Below are 14,502 nucleotides of genomic sequence, written 5' to 3'. Positions count from 1 at the left end.
TCTCCCTGAGGGTGGCCCTGTGTTCTGTCTAAACTGGACCTGTTTGGCCAGTGAGCAGGAAGAAACTGGAACTGGGATGTGTGGCTGTGCTCTGCTTACCCTGGGTACCGACCTGACCATAGGTAGCCATGGCTGTGGTTCCTGGCAGCGGTGTGCATGGGGAGGAGCCTGGTGTTGGGTGTTTGTCAGTAGTTGGGCTCAAAGCAGAAACTCATGGAAATCAGTCTGCTCTCTGTGCTCCCTGAGATCCTGTGTGTGACCCTTGCATTGTGGGTGCTGTGTGGGATTTCTGATCATCACCATCATGACTGGTTATCCTGGGCTCTGTGCTGTTGCCTGGTCTGTGACATTGAGTCTCCTAGAACTTGGTATTGTGGTGCCTAGACACATCCATGCACCCTGTATGTGCCAGCATGAGCCTTCAGTGTGCAGGACTCAATGCTCCCCAGCCGTATAGCCTTACTACAGGCACCAAGGACCTTGGGTGTCTTCTGCCTCCTTCAGGAAGGATTTCTCATCATTCTGGAAGGAAGTGTGCTTGTCTTCTGAGACTGAGCTGGATCTTAGTTAAAACCCATCACATGCTGTGTACCCTGGGAGCCAGAGCGACATGCTGTTCTGTCCCCACCAGCCACCATCCTCTTGCTCAGCATGCTGCATCCACTCTGCCTTCAGGGAGGAGGTGGGCTCTGCACAGAGGGGAGAACAGTAGCCTTAGGTGTCTCCTTCACTGCAGGCGGCTTGCTAGAGCCCCCAGGACCCAGTGTGCATCTCGGGCTCCATCACCTCTGCCTAGAATCCACCAAGACTAGAGAATTGACTGTGCTGCATGTGCTGCAGGCTGCCAGAGGAGTGCCAGGTTGTGGATTTGCTTCTGTGGTAACATTAGTCACAGCGGATGTGTGGATTAATGCTGTGCCCTGGGAGAGCCTCTTAGGCACGTGCGGGCTGTGCATCTGCCAGGGTGACGTGAGTGACCATGCCACCTTCATGCGTCGGCACCCCTCTGGGTCATGCGGCTCCTGGGATGCACACTGAGCCCCTCACCTCAGCAGACAGAATTACGATTCACATAGTCCAGTAGGGATGGCTCTCGTGGCTGCAAAGAGCAGGAATCTTTATTTGGTTCATGCCAGATCTGCAGCAACCTCTTGATATTAAAAAAAAGTGAATGGAAAAGTAAGCTGTACAAAAAGATGGAACCCTTTAGAAACACAAGAAATGCATCAGGGCCCCTGCTGAGCTTCTTCCCCCCCACACCTCGACCCCTGACCCCTGATCCACACCAGCCTGGAAGAAGGGACAGGCAGTGGCTAGGGAACAGGGTGGATAACGGAAACAATAAAGCTGAGTGTCGCTGGAACATGCTCTAATCTGTAGTTTATTTCTGGTTAAAAATATAGCAATCCAGTGCACTGTAGTAAAGAAATCTGCTCGAAAGGTAGCAGAGAACAGCTGAACACGAGCAAAGCAAGGCAGAGTCCATAAGACAGACGGGCTGCACCCAAGAAGACTGACGGAGCCGCGGGTACCAGTCGAGCTGGCATCCCTTGTTCGTTTGTTTGGATGAGGGAACAACCCTGGTAGAGAAGGCAGAGACATGAGGAACCTGTTGTTTGACTGAAACAAGTTACATTGTACATCCGGGAGTGCTGGGTATGCAACAGTCTCCAGGACGTTCAAGCCACTGGCTTCAACCACATTCCTGTCCCGGGACCAGACTCGCTCTGGAGTAGCACTGAGGCATCTGGAGGGAATATGCATATCTGTCGGGGTAGTCGAGGCAGGCACAGTGCAAAGATGTGAGACCCCGTGGAGGTCAGTGAGAGGTGACGTCCTCCATGGGGCATCACTGCCAGGGACACGGAAGCCTGAATATACATCCTGCATACTAGGTGCAAAACGCCACATGCTCAGCCCAGGCGTGCTGTCAGGCTGTCCGGGGCATGTGGGCCACAGCCCCTTGGCATCAGGGCTTAGATGTGCCTGGCGAGATCGGGGTTAGCCCTGGATGTCTGCAGCATGGCCTCCCTGGGTCTGGAGGGAGGATGGCTGGACAGGGCCAACAATGAGTGAGCAGAGGACAGCAGGGGAACAGACTTTGCCGTAAGACTCAGTGTGGGGAGGCAGCCTCCTTAGGAGGGCCGTGGGGCAGTGCCGAGAAGAGGGATCATGGTCTGTTGTGGGAAGAAGAGCAGGGGCTTCCCTCTCCCTCCACAGGTACACAGCACAGACTCCATGGAGACAGGCCAGGACACCCTGTCCCTGGGCCTGGGCCTGGGCCTGGGCCCACACTCCCAGCAGCTACTCCAGAGAGGAGGGCAGAGCCACTGGCTTTCCACAGCTGCGCTACCTTGCTGCCCTCCCCCTCCCCCAGCTAGACGGGCACCCTGGTGAAGGCGCCCCCTCTCACACCTTCCACACCTGCCAGGAAACACAAAGAAGATCCCCGGGACCCTTTCACACCATACTGGAGGGATGGCATGCCGGCCTCCTCCTGCCATGCCACACAGCATCGTGTTATACAAGCAAAGAATTTTGGCTAAAATCCAAAAAACATTACCCAGAAAAAAAGGCATACTGTGAGTGATACCCAGTCATGTTGTTCTTCCGTGGAAAGACAGGAGTCATGGGGCTGTCTGAGTCAAGATTCCCCTTTCTGTTTTGCTTTTAACGTCCCTTTTGTACATCATTGCTTCCGTGGTCACAACAATCTCGTCAGATGAAAAAGTTGATAAACAAAATGGCGACTCCAATGTTGAGCAGGATCACCATGACGACCAAGATGGGAGCTGAGCCCTGGAACAGAGAAGACAGGTGAGAGCGATGCCAACGCGGGGCCTCCTTCCACACCGGTGCCTAAATGGGAGTAGCCCACAGCCGTGGTCAAGAAGGCTTACCTTCCTGCAGGGCTGCTCACTGGTACCCTTGCTGTTTACACTGATCTTTCTTGTGAACCTGGCGGGAAGCTCTCCAAGAGGTCACCTGGAATCTTCACCTGCTCTTCACCTATAGTACCTAGTTTCCCCCAGCATTTCCTGAAGCCCTTAGCTCCGCCTTGCTCACTGTCACCCCCATCACGCTGCCTGCTCCTGCACCTCGCCTCCACAGGCCCATCCTAGAGGAGGCTTTGCCTCTGCCCTGGACAGCCAGCAGTTGAGAGAGAAGCGCATTAGCCAGCATTGCGGAAGTCTCAGCCAGGCCTGCTTGTGCGAGGCCAGTATATCTGGCCCCACCCTCCAGCTCTGCAGTTCATCCTCTTGAGTAGACCGGTAGGTACCCAGCCTGCTGACCACACATGCACCTTCTAGCTCACATCCCAGACCCACGAGACTCCACACGAAAGGGGTATGCTCCTTGCCTGCCAGAGACATTGGCTTATAATAGACCAAGGAGTTTTCTCAACTAGACGGTAGGCTTCAGGGCGCTTTCCCCCTTATTTTTTGCTGGACAGCTAGAGTGAACTTAATCTTGAGTCTCCTGGCTCAGCCTTTTGAATGCTGGGGTTATTGGTGTATGCCACATGGCTGGCTAAGTAGAAGGTTTCTTAAATGCATATGTTTGACTTTGTGATGCTAACGATTACATTAGACAAGTGCTTTACTACTGAACTACCTCAAAAAAAAAAAAAAAACCAAAAAGCAAGGGCTTTTAAAAACTTCCCTGGGGGGCTGGAGAGATGGCTCAGCGGTTAAGAGCATTGACTCCTCTTCCAAAGGTCCTGAGTTCAATTCCCAGCAACCACATGGTGGCTCACAACCATCTGTAATGAGATCTGGTGCCCTCTTCTGGCCTTCAGGCATACATGCAGAAAGAATATTGTATACATAATAAATAAATAAATATTAAAAAAAAAAAACTTCCCTGGGGAGCCGGGCGATGGTGGCGCACGCCTTTAATCCCAGCACTTGGGAGGCAGAGGCAGGCGGATCTCTGTGAGTTCGAGACCAGCCTGGTCTACAGAGCTAGTGCCAGGACAGGCTCCAAAGCCACAGAGAAACCCTGTCTCGAAAAAAAAAAAAAAACAAAAAACTTCCCTGGGGAGCCAGGCAAAGGTAATGCACGCCTTTAACCCCAGCACAGAGGCAGAGGCAGGTGGATCTCTGAGTTCTAGGTCAGCCTGGTCCACAGTGTGAATTCCAGGACAGGGTCCAAAGCTAGACAGAGAGACTGTCTCAAAAAAAAAAAAAAAAAAAAAAGCCAAATATTCGGTAGTGGCATTTCATTTGTATTTTAATAATAAAGCTTGCCCGAGGATCAGGGAATGAAGCAGCCATACTGGCCAGGCTTACAGACCAGGCCACAGTGACACACACCTTTAATCCCTGTAGCCACACTAGCTTGCCATAGAAACCAGGTGGTAGTGGTGCATGTCCTTAATCCTAGAACAAGAGGATTATAAAACGGGAGGAGACAGCTCTCACACACAGTCTCACTCTGAGATTCCTGGAGGCAGGATTGCCATTTCGGACTGAGGTTAAGGTAAGAGCCAGTGACTGGCTGTTTTACTTTTTTGGCTTTCAGGTTGAACCCCAATTTCTGTCTCTGGGTTTTTATTAATCATGTAACAATAGTCCTGCCTGAGTTCAGTGCCCAGAAACCCAGCCCATTGTCCTGTTACCACCTTGCTGAAGACTGGATGGAGACCCAGGCTCTGCATGGCAGGAGGGGACAAGAAGGCTTGCCTGGCCTGCAGGGCCTTGTTTTTACTAGGGTAGAGTCACCTTTGAACTCTAATGTTTTTATGACAAGGAATTACATGACATCTTGGCTGAGCCAGCCTTGCAAGGAAGTGGGAAAGGCCTTAACATTAGAGTCGGCCAAGGGTAGGTCCCACCCCGATGCCAGCCCACTGCTCCACATCCTTCTGGGATGTTTAGTCAAGCCCCAGGCCCATAGGTGTGTCACAGGGCAGAGGAGAAGGACAGCTTTGGGGCCAGTCCATACTCATCAACAAAGTGACTTGTCCACCAGGAGTCGTCTGTAGCTGCTTCCAGGAATGTAAGTCTAGATCAGGAGACTCGTATTCTGCCCATCACTTCAGAGGAGTGTGAGGCTTCTCTGGTCTTGGAAGGTGTAGAGAAGACCACAGAGTTCACCAGGGCCAGGAACTTTATGAGCCAGAGCCCTGGGTCTCTCCTACCCATTCACCACTGCCAGACAACTTGAAGGAAGTAGTGATGCTACCAATCAGAAGGCACCTTCCCAGACCAGAACACAGGATGTGCCATACTGTACAGAGCCCTGCGCTGGGAGGGGACATCTAGGTCTTGAGATGCCTGAGAGCCAACCTCCCAGAGGCCACTCACAGTCACCACTGACATGTTCACCTTCCATCTGCCTTGCCTGACCTCCCTTCAGGGCCATAGGACAGCATGGCACCTACAGAGACCCTGCCCACTTTCTCAGGATGTTGGGACCACAGAGTGGGGCTGGAGTTCTTTCTTCAATTTCTACCCTTGGAGTGCGGGTGGCCTCGGGCAGTGAGAGAATGTCCCAGATCACTCATCCCCAGCTGGAAGCCCTAGGGTAAAGGGACCCTTCACTGTAAGCCTCTGGCTGTCCCACCCCACACTTAAGGCCAGCCTGTGGCTAGTTCCTATGTTTTGCATATCTAGAGAACTCTGGGTACTTATTTTGGTTGTGCATGTATATGTGCATTGTGTGGATGTTCGCATGTGCATGTATGCATGAACATGTATACATGTGTGTATGCATGAGTGTACATGTATTCACATGCATATGGAAGTCAGAGGACGATCCCAGGTTTCTTCAGGAGCCTCCCACCTCATTCTACTTGGACATAGGCACTCCCTGGCCTGGAGTTCACCAAGTAGGCTAGCCTGGCTGGCCTCAGAGGATCTGCCCGTCTCTATTGTCCCCAGTGCTGGGGTTATAAAGCATGTGCCACTGTGGCTGATGTTTTAAAAAACAAAACAGAAGAAAACATCGTTCCAGGGATCAAACTCATGCCCTGAGGCTCACGCAGCATCTCCCATGCTGGGCTCCCTCTAAAGACAGCCGTATTATGTAGCCCAGGCTGGTGCTCCTCCGTAGCAAGTTCCAGAGTGTTGTGGTTACGGGTGTGGCTAAAACTTCGCTTTTCCTGTTCAGTGGTGCTGGGGCCTGAACTTAGGCCGTATGTACACTGGGCAAATGCACTCTACCATTGAGATATGTTCCCAGCCAGAGGCTCTGTCTTAAAGCACCCAAAAAAGCAGACACAGTGATGTGGGCTAAATATAGAACTACTCCTGAACCTCCCACCCCCTGCCCACTGCTGTGCTGCTCCTGAAATAGCCACACACTCCACATGCGCACAACTGCGCAGACGGCTGTATGCCGGCAGGGTGAGGCCCAAGCTAGTGCTGTGGTCCCAGCAGCAACCAGAGCAGAGGAGAATCTTAGAATCGCAGCAGTGAGAAAGACAGTTAATCGGTGACTTCAAGGAGAATCGAGGGCCACAGAAAACACCTCACATGGGGCAAATGACTGCTGGGGCTGTCAGATGAAACCACAGCATCCTCAGGTCCCTTGAGAGGGACAGTGGCCCCTGCTGCAGCAGCAACACGAACCCTGCAGTGGGTCCCTATGGGTCTCTGTGTGGACCCATACAAATATATCCCACAGAGCACTCCTGTGGGGAGCGCCTTTGCAGCCTCTGCACACACAGCCAGATACTCAGAAACCCAGTTTGTCACATAAAGCCCAGGCACCGGAGGGTGGTCATCTGTGTCACAGCAGGTAAATGGGGCCCTGTCCGCTGAGGCCACTGGTGCACAGGGCACCAGGCTTCTGTGTCGCCATCATCCCTCCCATGCCTTCTGTCATGGAGCCAGTGGTGGGCTTAGCGATCACAGGAGGCTCCTTAAATGTCCCATCCTCTTTGGCCCAGGGGAGGCTGCTGTTTTCCTTCAAAAGGCCCATCCTAGGGCAGGGAAATAAGGGGGTGTCTGGCCAGGCAAAGAGTTGTTCTTGGGGTCCAGTGAAGGGAACTCGTTTGGGAGTCTGACCTATATATAACTCATGGGATATGGATAAACCTCCAAAGGTCATGGGGCCCAGGAACCTCAACGCTATGGCTTCCTAACAACCTCCTACTGCTTGGGTAAATTCAGGCCTACAGAAGCGGGGACCTGAGGGCCTGGCTGCAGGGCAGGCTTGCAAGGTTCCATCCCACTGTCACACGTGTAAATCATCTTCTTAGGAGCTGGACCCTAACCAGTTTTGGCATCTGGCACACATGGAAATGCTCGGGGAAGAAAAGATGTCTGGACAGAGCATCCTATTCTAGTCCAGGTTCAGAGAACAAGCCACCGACAGCAGCAGGTCTGGACAAGTCAGGGGCAGAATGCCATCCCAGGCATACCGGTTCCTCTTCAGGAGCTTTCCAGCGCCCACACTGCTTCTAAAGGGTCGATCCCAGGAGGAAGGAGCCTTCTCAAAGTAGATGAAAGCAAATGGGACCCCTATGACAGAGTATGTCTGCTACCTGTAGATGCCCACACTAGCTGCACCCCAATCCCTGGACAGGACATGCACCCAAAGCAGAGTGACCAGGAGGCGGCCCACTGCCTCTGTCCTGTGAAGGCGGGCAGCACTTACCGTACTGGACTTGAGCTCGTCCCCTGTCTCCTCATCAGACTCGAGTGCAACAGGCAGGGACTTCTGCGGTGGGGAGAAGGTCAAGTCCCAACGCAGCAGACGGGGCTCGGGCCGGTCCCCCAGCCGCAGGCTCTCTAGTTTCTGCACCGTGGGCTCTGCAGAGGAGGCTGGCCTGAGGTTCTCCTTATTTTGGGACTTGGACCTCAGTCTCTGCAGCCCAAAGCCCCGGTCCTCGGAACGCCGGTCTCCCCCGGCACCCCGACTGTGACGCCGTCTCTGGGAATGCGTGTCCTGTGGACAGGCGTCCATCCTTAGCAAGGGCTTCATCTCCAGCTTGTAGTTGCTCAGCTGCTCCTCGTCTGGCTCTGACAGTTTGGGGCCCCCAGAACAGGGATTGCCTGCCCGGTGGTGAGAAGTCCACGAGAACGTGGTGGGGGACTCCGTCCGCCGCTCCCGGGGCTTGGGGTTCCCAGGCTGCTTGTGGCCCGAGCCCCGGGTGCGGAAGTCCTCAGTGGGCTGGCCGCTGCGCAGCGCACCACTGCGGACACCCCTAGAGGCCCCAGCCTTCTCCTCGCCCCAGCTATTGCGGGCATAGTCCCCTCCGCGGCCCTCAAGAAGCATCTGGATGTCCCCGCTTCGCTCCTCATCTACGGAGACCTGCCTGGAGAAGTGGGCCATCTTGTTCCTGGAGGCAGGAGCTGGTGGAGGGGTGGCCGTGGGGCTGGCGGGAAAGCTCTGCAGGGGGCTGTCGTCTGGGGTCAGATCAGAAGGGGTAGTGCCCTTGCGGTACAGCTCAGGGCTCTCCTGTTGCAGGGGTGTCCCGGTGGAGAGCACCTCGATGTCATCGCAGGACATCTGGTGCTTTGGCCTCTGATACTCAAGCCCTTGGGTGGAAGACAAAAGTACATGGGGTTACACGGAGCCCATTGTAGAGAGGCTTTGTGCCAGTGTGGATTGGGTCGCCCAGCAAGGACACCTGGCAGGACCTTAGAGCCTGGGCACTTCTTGTCACCAGAGTCCCTTGGCTGGACATCAGGGACCTGGAAAGTCAGGGCAGGAGCCTGCAGGTGGCCCTGTGGCCTTCCTCACAAGGGTGAGGCCGCCTGCCCATTAAACCAGCACCTCAAAGGGAAGCTCGTGCCTGGCTGCCAGCGCCACAGAGGTCATTTTCAGTTAAAATTAGCTGCAAAGCATGTGCTGTCCCTGGAAGACCATTACAAAGACCAAGAAGGAACCTGCGGCAGCCACGACATAATCCCGGTACTTCTCTCCAGCCTGTGTCCTAGGTCCATGGATATGCAGGCTTTAGGGATGGGTATCATGGGTTCTGCTCTGATCCATCGTGTACCCCCTTCCATCTTGGTGGCCTCAGACAGTCTCAGAGGGACTGCTTAGCAGGGTCTTCCCCAAGCAGCCAGCCTATAGGAGGGTATCCTTCTGCCCCGAAGCACTTTGGTAATGTTTTTAGAACTAGAGGCAGCCATAGCTTGTGAAACAAGACCCCTTGGAAACGTCAGTTCTGCCACCGTCTTCACAAGACCTCAGGCAGTCAGAAGCTTTATCTTTGTAAGAGAAGACAAGAGCTGCTAGCCTTGAGAACCAGGGAAGGGGACTCAGCACCCAGTCCCCCTCTAGTATGGACCCCACTGGCCGATAATATATTCTAGGAAATGCCCCGATGTGGACAAGTGGCTCCCAGAAGGGATTTAAGGGCACCTGGCAGTCACACAAGCCTGGAGAGGTAAGGCCATGGCAGCCTCCCAGGCAGCAGGCGTGGCCAGAGACCACAGAGAGCAACAGCCAGGAAGGGGTCCTGCATCGGCCAAGTCCCACGGTCTGGTCCCATCCCAGTAAGGGGCAGCTGAGGTACTGCGAGTTGAGGCCTCCCTCATAGATGTTTCTCAAGGAGGCTGAACAGAGAGACAATCTCAGCCGAGGCCTCCCTACAGAAGCAGCACCCTGGACCCGCCAGCTGAGTGCTCCGAGGCCCCCATACACGAGCGTAAAGAGACAACACATCTGGTCCAGCTGGGGCCAAGGCTGACTTCAGTGGGCTTTGCCCAGGCTTCTCAGAGCATCCAGTGGACAAATCCCCTGGTCATCATTCCACACACAAGCGCCCCAGACAGTACTGCCCTCCCTCCAACCAAAGTTCCTTGGAGCAGTACAGTAGGACCCCAGGAAGGAATCAGCAGCATTCAGGGCCGGGGCTGGGCACCCATGGGAATCATTAGCACGCTTGTCCATCTACATATTCTACACGTGGACCACCTGGCGTGGGGATCAGTCAGGTGCCTAGCAGTCTGAATGTGGGCTTGTGGCCCGCCGACTTAGACAAGAGCCACCTCAGTCTCAGGTGGCAGGTCCTCCACTGGGGACCGTGGCTTTTTCTTTCTCTTGAGAGAAGACTATGCAGAGCGTTGATGGCCACCTCCCCCTCTACATCAGAAACACCTGAAAGAGGAGGTGGCGGTCACAGCTGGGTACTAGAGTGGATCCTGGGCAGAGCCTCAGACAGAGCGGACAGCAAGACTCATTTGACCTAGCCAGGCCCAGTACCTCTACATGAACTTTGACCCTCAGCCTGGACCCAAAGGCCTCTTCATGACTGTGTGAGAACACAGATGGGCATGACACACCCGAGTCCATAGCCTCCCTCATCTTTCTATTCCGACCCTTAGTATACAGGAGCTGGGAGCAGACAGGCGAGACCATGACCTCAATGCGGCCTTCAGGCTCAGAGGGACCAGGATGCTTCCCAGTGAAGTGGAGAGATGTACCGTAGAGCTGGGTGTTCTGGGGATGGGTGCGCACAACACAAGCCCTGGGGCAGCTGATTATCCCACCCCAGAGGCACTGCGCCTCCATGTAGTGTTCACACAGCTCCCAGACCGGAGGGGCAGTGACGTCCAAAGGAAGCTCCTACTCAGATTCTCTAACCTGGAAGCCACCGGCCGTAAGTCAATGTCTTCACTTCACTTCACTTTCATCGAGTGCACATGAAGATGAAATAAAACTCAGCCCAGAGGAGGCAGGAGGATTGCGATGGGCCAGCCTGGGCTACAGAATAAAATCTTGTACTAGAAACAAGCAACAATAATTGCTGAATGAGACTAGATTCAGCCCTCCAGCCACCCTTGCAGATGGCTATAGAATCGCACCAGGGACCCGGAAGAGGAGCGGCTGGGGGCTTGGAATCAAGACACTGACATCCACACACACCCTTGTGTTTGCTGAATGGGCTTCAGCAAGGGACATCACAATCAGCCCTCCGGTGGCACCAGGCCCCGCCCCTCAGAGCCACCGGCTCAGGAGAACTCACCGTTCTCCCTGTGCTGGAAGGAAGGCGAGAACTCTTTGGCAGTGATCCTGGCGATCCGCGCTTCCTCCTGGGCTTTTTGAGCGGCCGTGAGTGCTGCCTCAGCCTTGGCCCGGGAGTGGGAGGTCCTGGGGGAGACAGGAGGCAAAAGGTGAGCATCGAGCGGCGGCACAGAAGGGACCCTGTGCAGTGATCCGAGGTGTCTACCCTTGGATCCTGTTCATTAAGTTACTCAACAAACATGGCTGGCACCAACCAACCAGCCTTTGTGCAGCAGCCTCTGGAGACAGGGTGGCATATTTCCTTTTCATTTTTTATTTTATGTATATGGGTGCCTCTGTGTGTGTGTGTGTGTGTGTGTGTGTGTGTGTGTGTGTGTGTGTGTGTGTGTGTGTAGTGCCAACAGAGGCCAGAAGAGGGCACCAGATCCTCTAGGGCTGGAGTTGCAGGCACCTGTGAATCATGTAGTTGCTGGGAATCGAACCTGGCTCCTCTGCAAAGGGCAGCCAGTGCTCTCACCATCCAGCTACCCCTACATCCTGTTTTTTTACATGTGTGTATATGTGTGTCTGTGAGTGTATGCTGCATGTTGGGGAGGGCCCCTGGAGGACAGAACAGGGTGTCAGATCCCTGGGGCTGCAGGTGGCTGTGAACTGCTAGACATGGGTGCTGGGAATAGAACTCAGGTCCACTGGAAGGGGCAGGACACATTCTTAAGCGCATATTTTTATCAACGCACACGCCACACTGTGGAAAGCTAAGCTGGGCAGCTCCTGTCTCAGGGTGGAAGTGGTAACAGGTCACCAGTGAGTCCATGTGACATGAACCGTTTGCTCCCGCTTCAGGGTCCAGGGGTGGGGAAGCTCCTGTTGTGGCAAAGAGGACACAGGACACTGGGGATGGAAGACCAGGACCTGTATCTACTCCTCCAGCTCTGCTATGCTCTGCTGAGTTCCACAGGGCCACCCTGTCCTTGTAAGAGCAGAGGCTGGAATTCCAAGGCAGAATGGAGAACTCCTCGTCAGCTCCTCCTTTCTCCCTTCGGGAATACTGACTCTAGGGCTGGATCAGGCCACACATGAATACCACCTCCCCAACACTGGACACAGTGGTCCCTGGTCCCTGAGATAAAGGTGGCATTCTCTTCACACGTCTCTGGAGCAAGCAATAGGGGAGAGTTAACTTTCTGCCAGTTCTGGGACTGTATGTCCAAAGTTAGAATGCTATCGGGGAAGACCCACACAGATGGCACCTTCTGGCTGTGTCCTTGAAAAAAGAGAAGGTCCCCTCATGCTTTGTCCTAATGCTGTTCTTGATGGCCCCACCCCAATAATCTCATCATCTCCCAGAGATGGGCGCCCAGAACAAATGCATGGAAGACAGCATTTCTTCACACAGCTCTGGGGGACAATCTCTGTTCAGTAGCCGGGCTCCCATGTCTTACACACCGCACCTGTGCCTTGGAGCCTCCACGCTAACTCTTGAAACACTCAAAACGTTTGCAGCTTGATGCTTCATTTTTCAAATGATTGTGTTAGAAGAAAATGTGCTACCCAGATACAGACGTGGAAGGCCAAGCCATGAATACGTGCCCAAGGGAAGCAGGCAACTTGGATGCTAATCCTGCCTATAGGTTCTCCTCTAATGTGACTCCCGAGGCATTACGACTTCCTGCTCTCTGCCATACACCAAGAAGCCTGTGCAAGGCCAAGAAAACCCACCATGCTAAAATGTAGTGTTAATAAAATTCTATCCCTTGAAGCACTTTGGTTCCTAGAAGTGGGGAAAAAACAATTGTTTCTCAACAGAGCCATGACCTCATATCTCATGGAACATAAGAAAACTGCACCTTCTAGAATATTCCTTGGGTATCTGGTAATTGTCATTGCAACCGAGAAGGACCCACTAATATAGTATAATATAATAACCAACACCTGATTTATTACTGACAATGGATCAGGACAGCTGCTGGCTTCAGGACTCTTTTGCAGAAACTGCCCAGGGACCTTGGAGGACAGCCTATGTCCCCTAGCTAGGGTCCCCTTCTGTCCTGTTCTGTGATCCCAACATAGCTCATGGCACTCTGGAATGACCTCCCCGAGAATCTGTGCAACCTTGGAAACTGTCCCAAATTCTCTGCAAGGTTCCCCAGCTCCCACAGAGGGTCTGCAGTGTCCCAGGGCAGAACATAGCCCCGACAGAGCAGCTGCTGAGTTGAGGTGTCCTGGAGAGCAGGGGAGAGTGCCTGCCCCCAAGGCCCACAGAAGGCAGCTAGGATACGGGGCTCACTCTGCGCAGGTGCAGCTTCTGACAGCTGTAGTTCAGAGCTTGTCGTCCGGTAATGTTGGCACTCACAACACAGCTCCATTCACCCTTCCGGGCTAACAGTGCTCCTCTGGTGATGCTCAGTTTCCTGACATACCTGTGGGCTGTGATTGGTTTCCACATCCTCACTTAGTAAAAACACCATTAATTCACCAACACCGTGTGAATATTTACATATGTATGTCACACATACATAAAAAGAATATACCGTGCTAACCCCAAAATAAAATCAATTGGGATGAGCACCGGGTAGCAAAGACTCCACCCCATGTGGCAAAGGGTAATTGTAAGACTTGCAGGACCTGGCCCTGAGGGAGTACTCTAGGGGACAGCAACCTCCAAAGGGGGTTCCCACTGTCTAAATTCATGCCTGTGAGGTCTGGCTGCAGTGTCAGGATAGGATGCTCTCAAGCTGTGAGGGGCTCTCCTGTACCCGACATCACTTGCTGGTCCTTCTGCATGGTTGTACCCACATGTCCTCAGCACGGGTGCCCTGTGTATGGGCATAGTGGTACCTGTGGCCCTCACCATAGGCTCAGACACCCAGACAGGAAGTGGCAACTTAACACGCAAAGCAACTGAGAGGCAGCTAATTGTGATCCAGGACTCATGAACCCCACCTGGATAGAGGAAACCAAGATAGACCAGAAGCCAGGGAGGGTCAGTCATCTGACAGAGGGGCCGGTGAGAAGCTAGCTGCAGGAAGGAGGTGGGGTGGGGATCGAGGGAAAGCCTTGGGACTGAGGGGCAGCCAGCAGGTGATGCTGGACTCAGGCCATTGAAGTAACAGTTGTAGGGCTGTGCAAGCTGGTGGCACACTCGCATTCCTATCACACAAAACATGTATGACGCTGAGGCAGGAGGATCACTGGGTTACATGGGTGACTCTCTCTTAGAAAGAAAAAAGGAAGAGCAGGTTGCCAGGAGACCCAAGCCGACCAAAAGATGCAAACCCTTTGATTCCTCAGCACGTGTTTCAATAAGGCCTCTGACCCTCCCCTAAAGGCATCTTTGGAGCTATGCTAGGTGCCCAGGACACACAGGTGATCAGTCAGATCACTGATGGTTATGCAGACCACAAAGGAAGCCATCCAGTGTCACGAGTAAAACATGCCTCTCCTCTCCTCTGGCCAGACTCATCATGGATGCTTGGACATTGGAGTCAGACCCTGGAAGGGCCAGGCAGGCTTTTGGGGCGGGGACCACAGAGGGAGTGAGGGGGAGAGAGAGAGAGAGAGAGAGAGAGAGAGAGA

General features: G+C 53.8%; 1 protein-coding gene across 1 annotated transcript in view; it reads right to left on the bottom strand.

The window, feature by feature from the left end:
• Nucleotides 1–1,091: 1,091 nt before the first annotated feature.
• Nucleotides 1,092–14,502, bottom strand: part of Jph3 (junctophilin 3) — a 52,786-nt gene continuing 39,375 nt past the window's right edge. Inside the window, exons 3-5 of the mRNA XM_005345782.2 lie at nt 10,928–11,052; nt 7,606–8,489; nt 1,092–2,799 (exon numbers count right to left, since the gene is read on the bottom strand). Coding sequence (XP_005345839.1) covers nt 2,719–2,799; nt 7,606–8,489; nt 10,928–11,052 — 1,090 coding nt within the window. The 3' untranslated portion in view covers nt 1,092–2,718. The remainder of the gene's footprint in view (nt 2,800–7,605; nt 8,490–10,927; nt 11,053–14,502) is intronic.

The sequence above is a fragment of the Microtus ochrogaster genome, chromosome 4, assembly GCF_000317375.1.
Source record: "Microtus ochrogaster isolate Prairie Vole_2 chromosome 4, MicOch1.0, whole genome shotgun sequence".
NCBI classification, from domain to species: domain Eukaryota; kingdom Metazoa; phylum Chordata; class Mammalia; order Rodentia; family Cricetidae; genus Microtus; species Microtus ochrogaster.
This window is presented reverse-complemented; position numbering and strand designations above follow the sequence as displayed.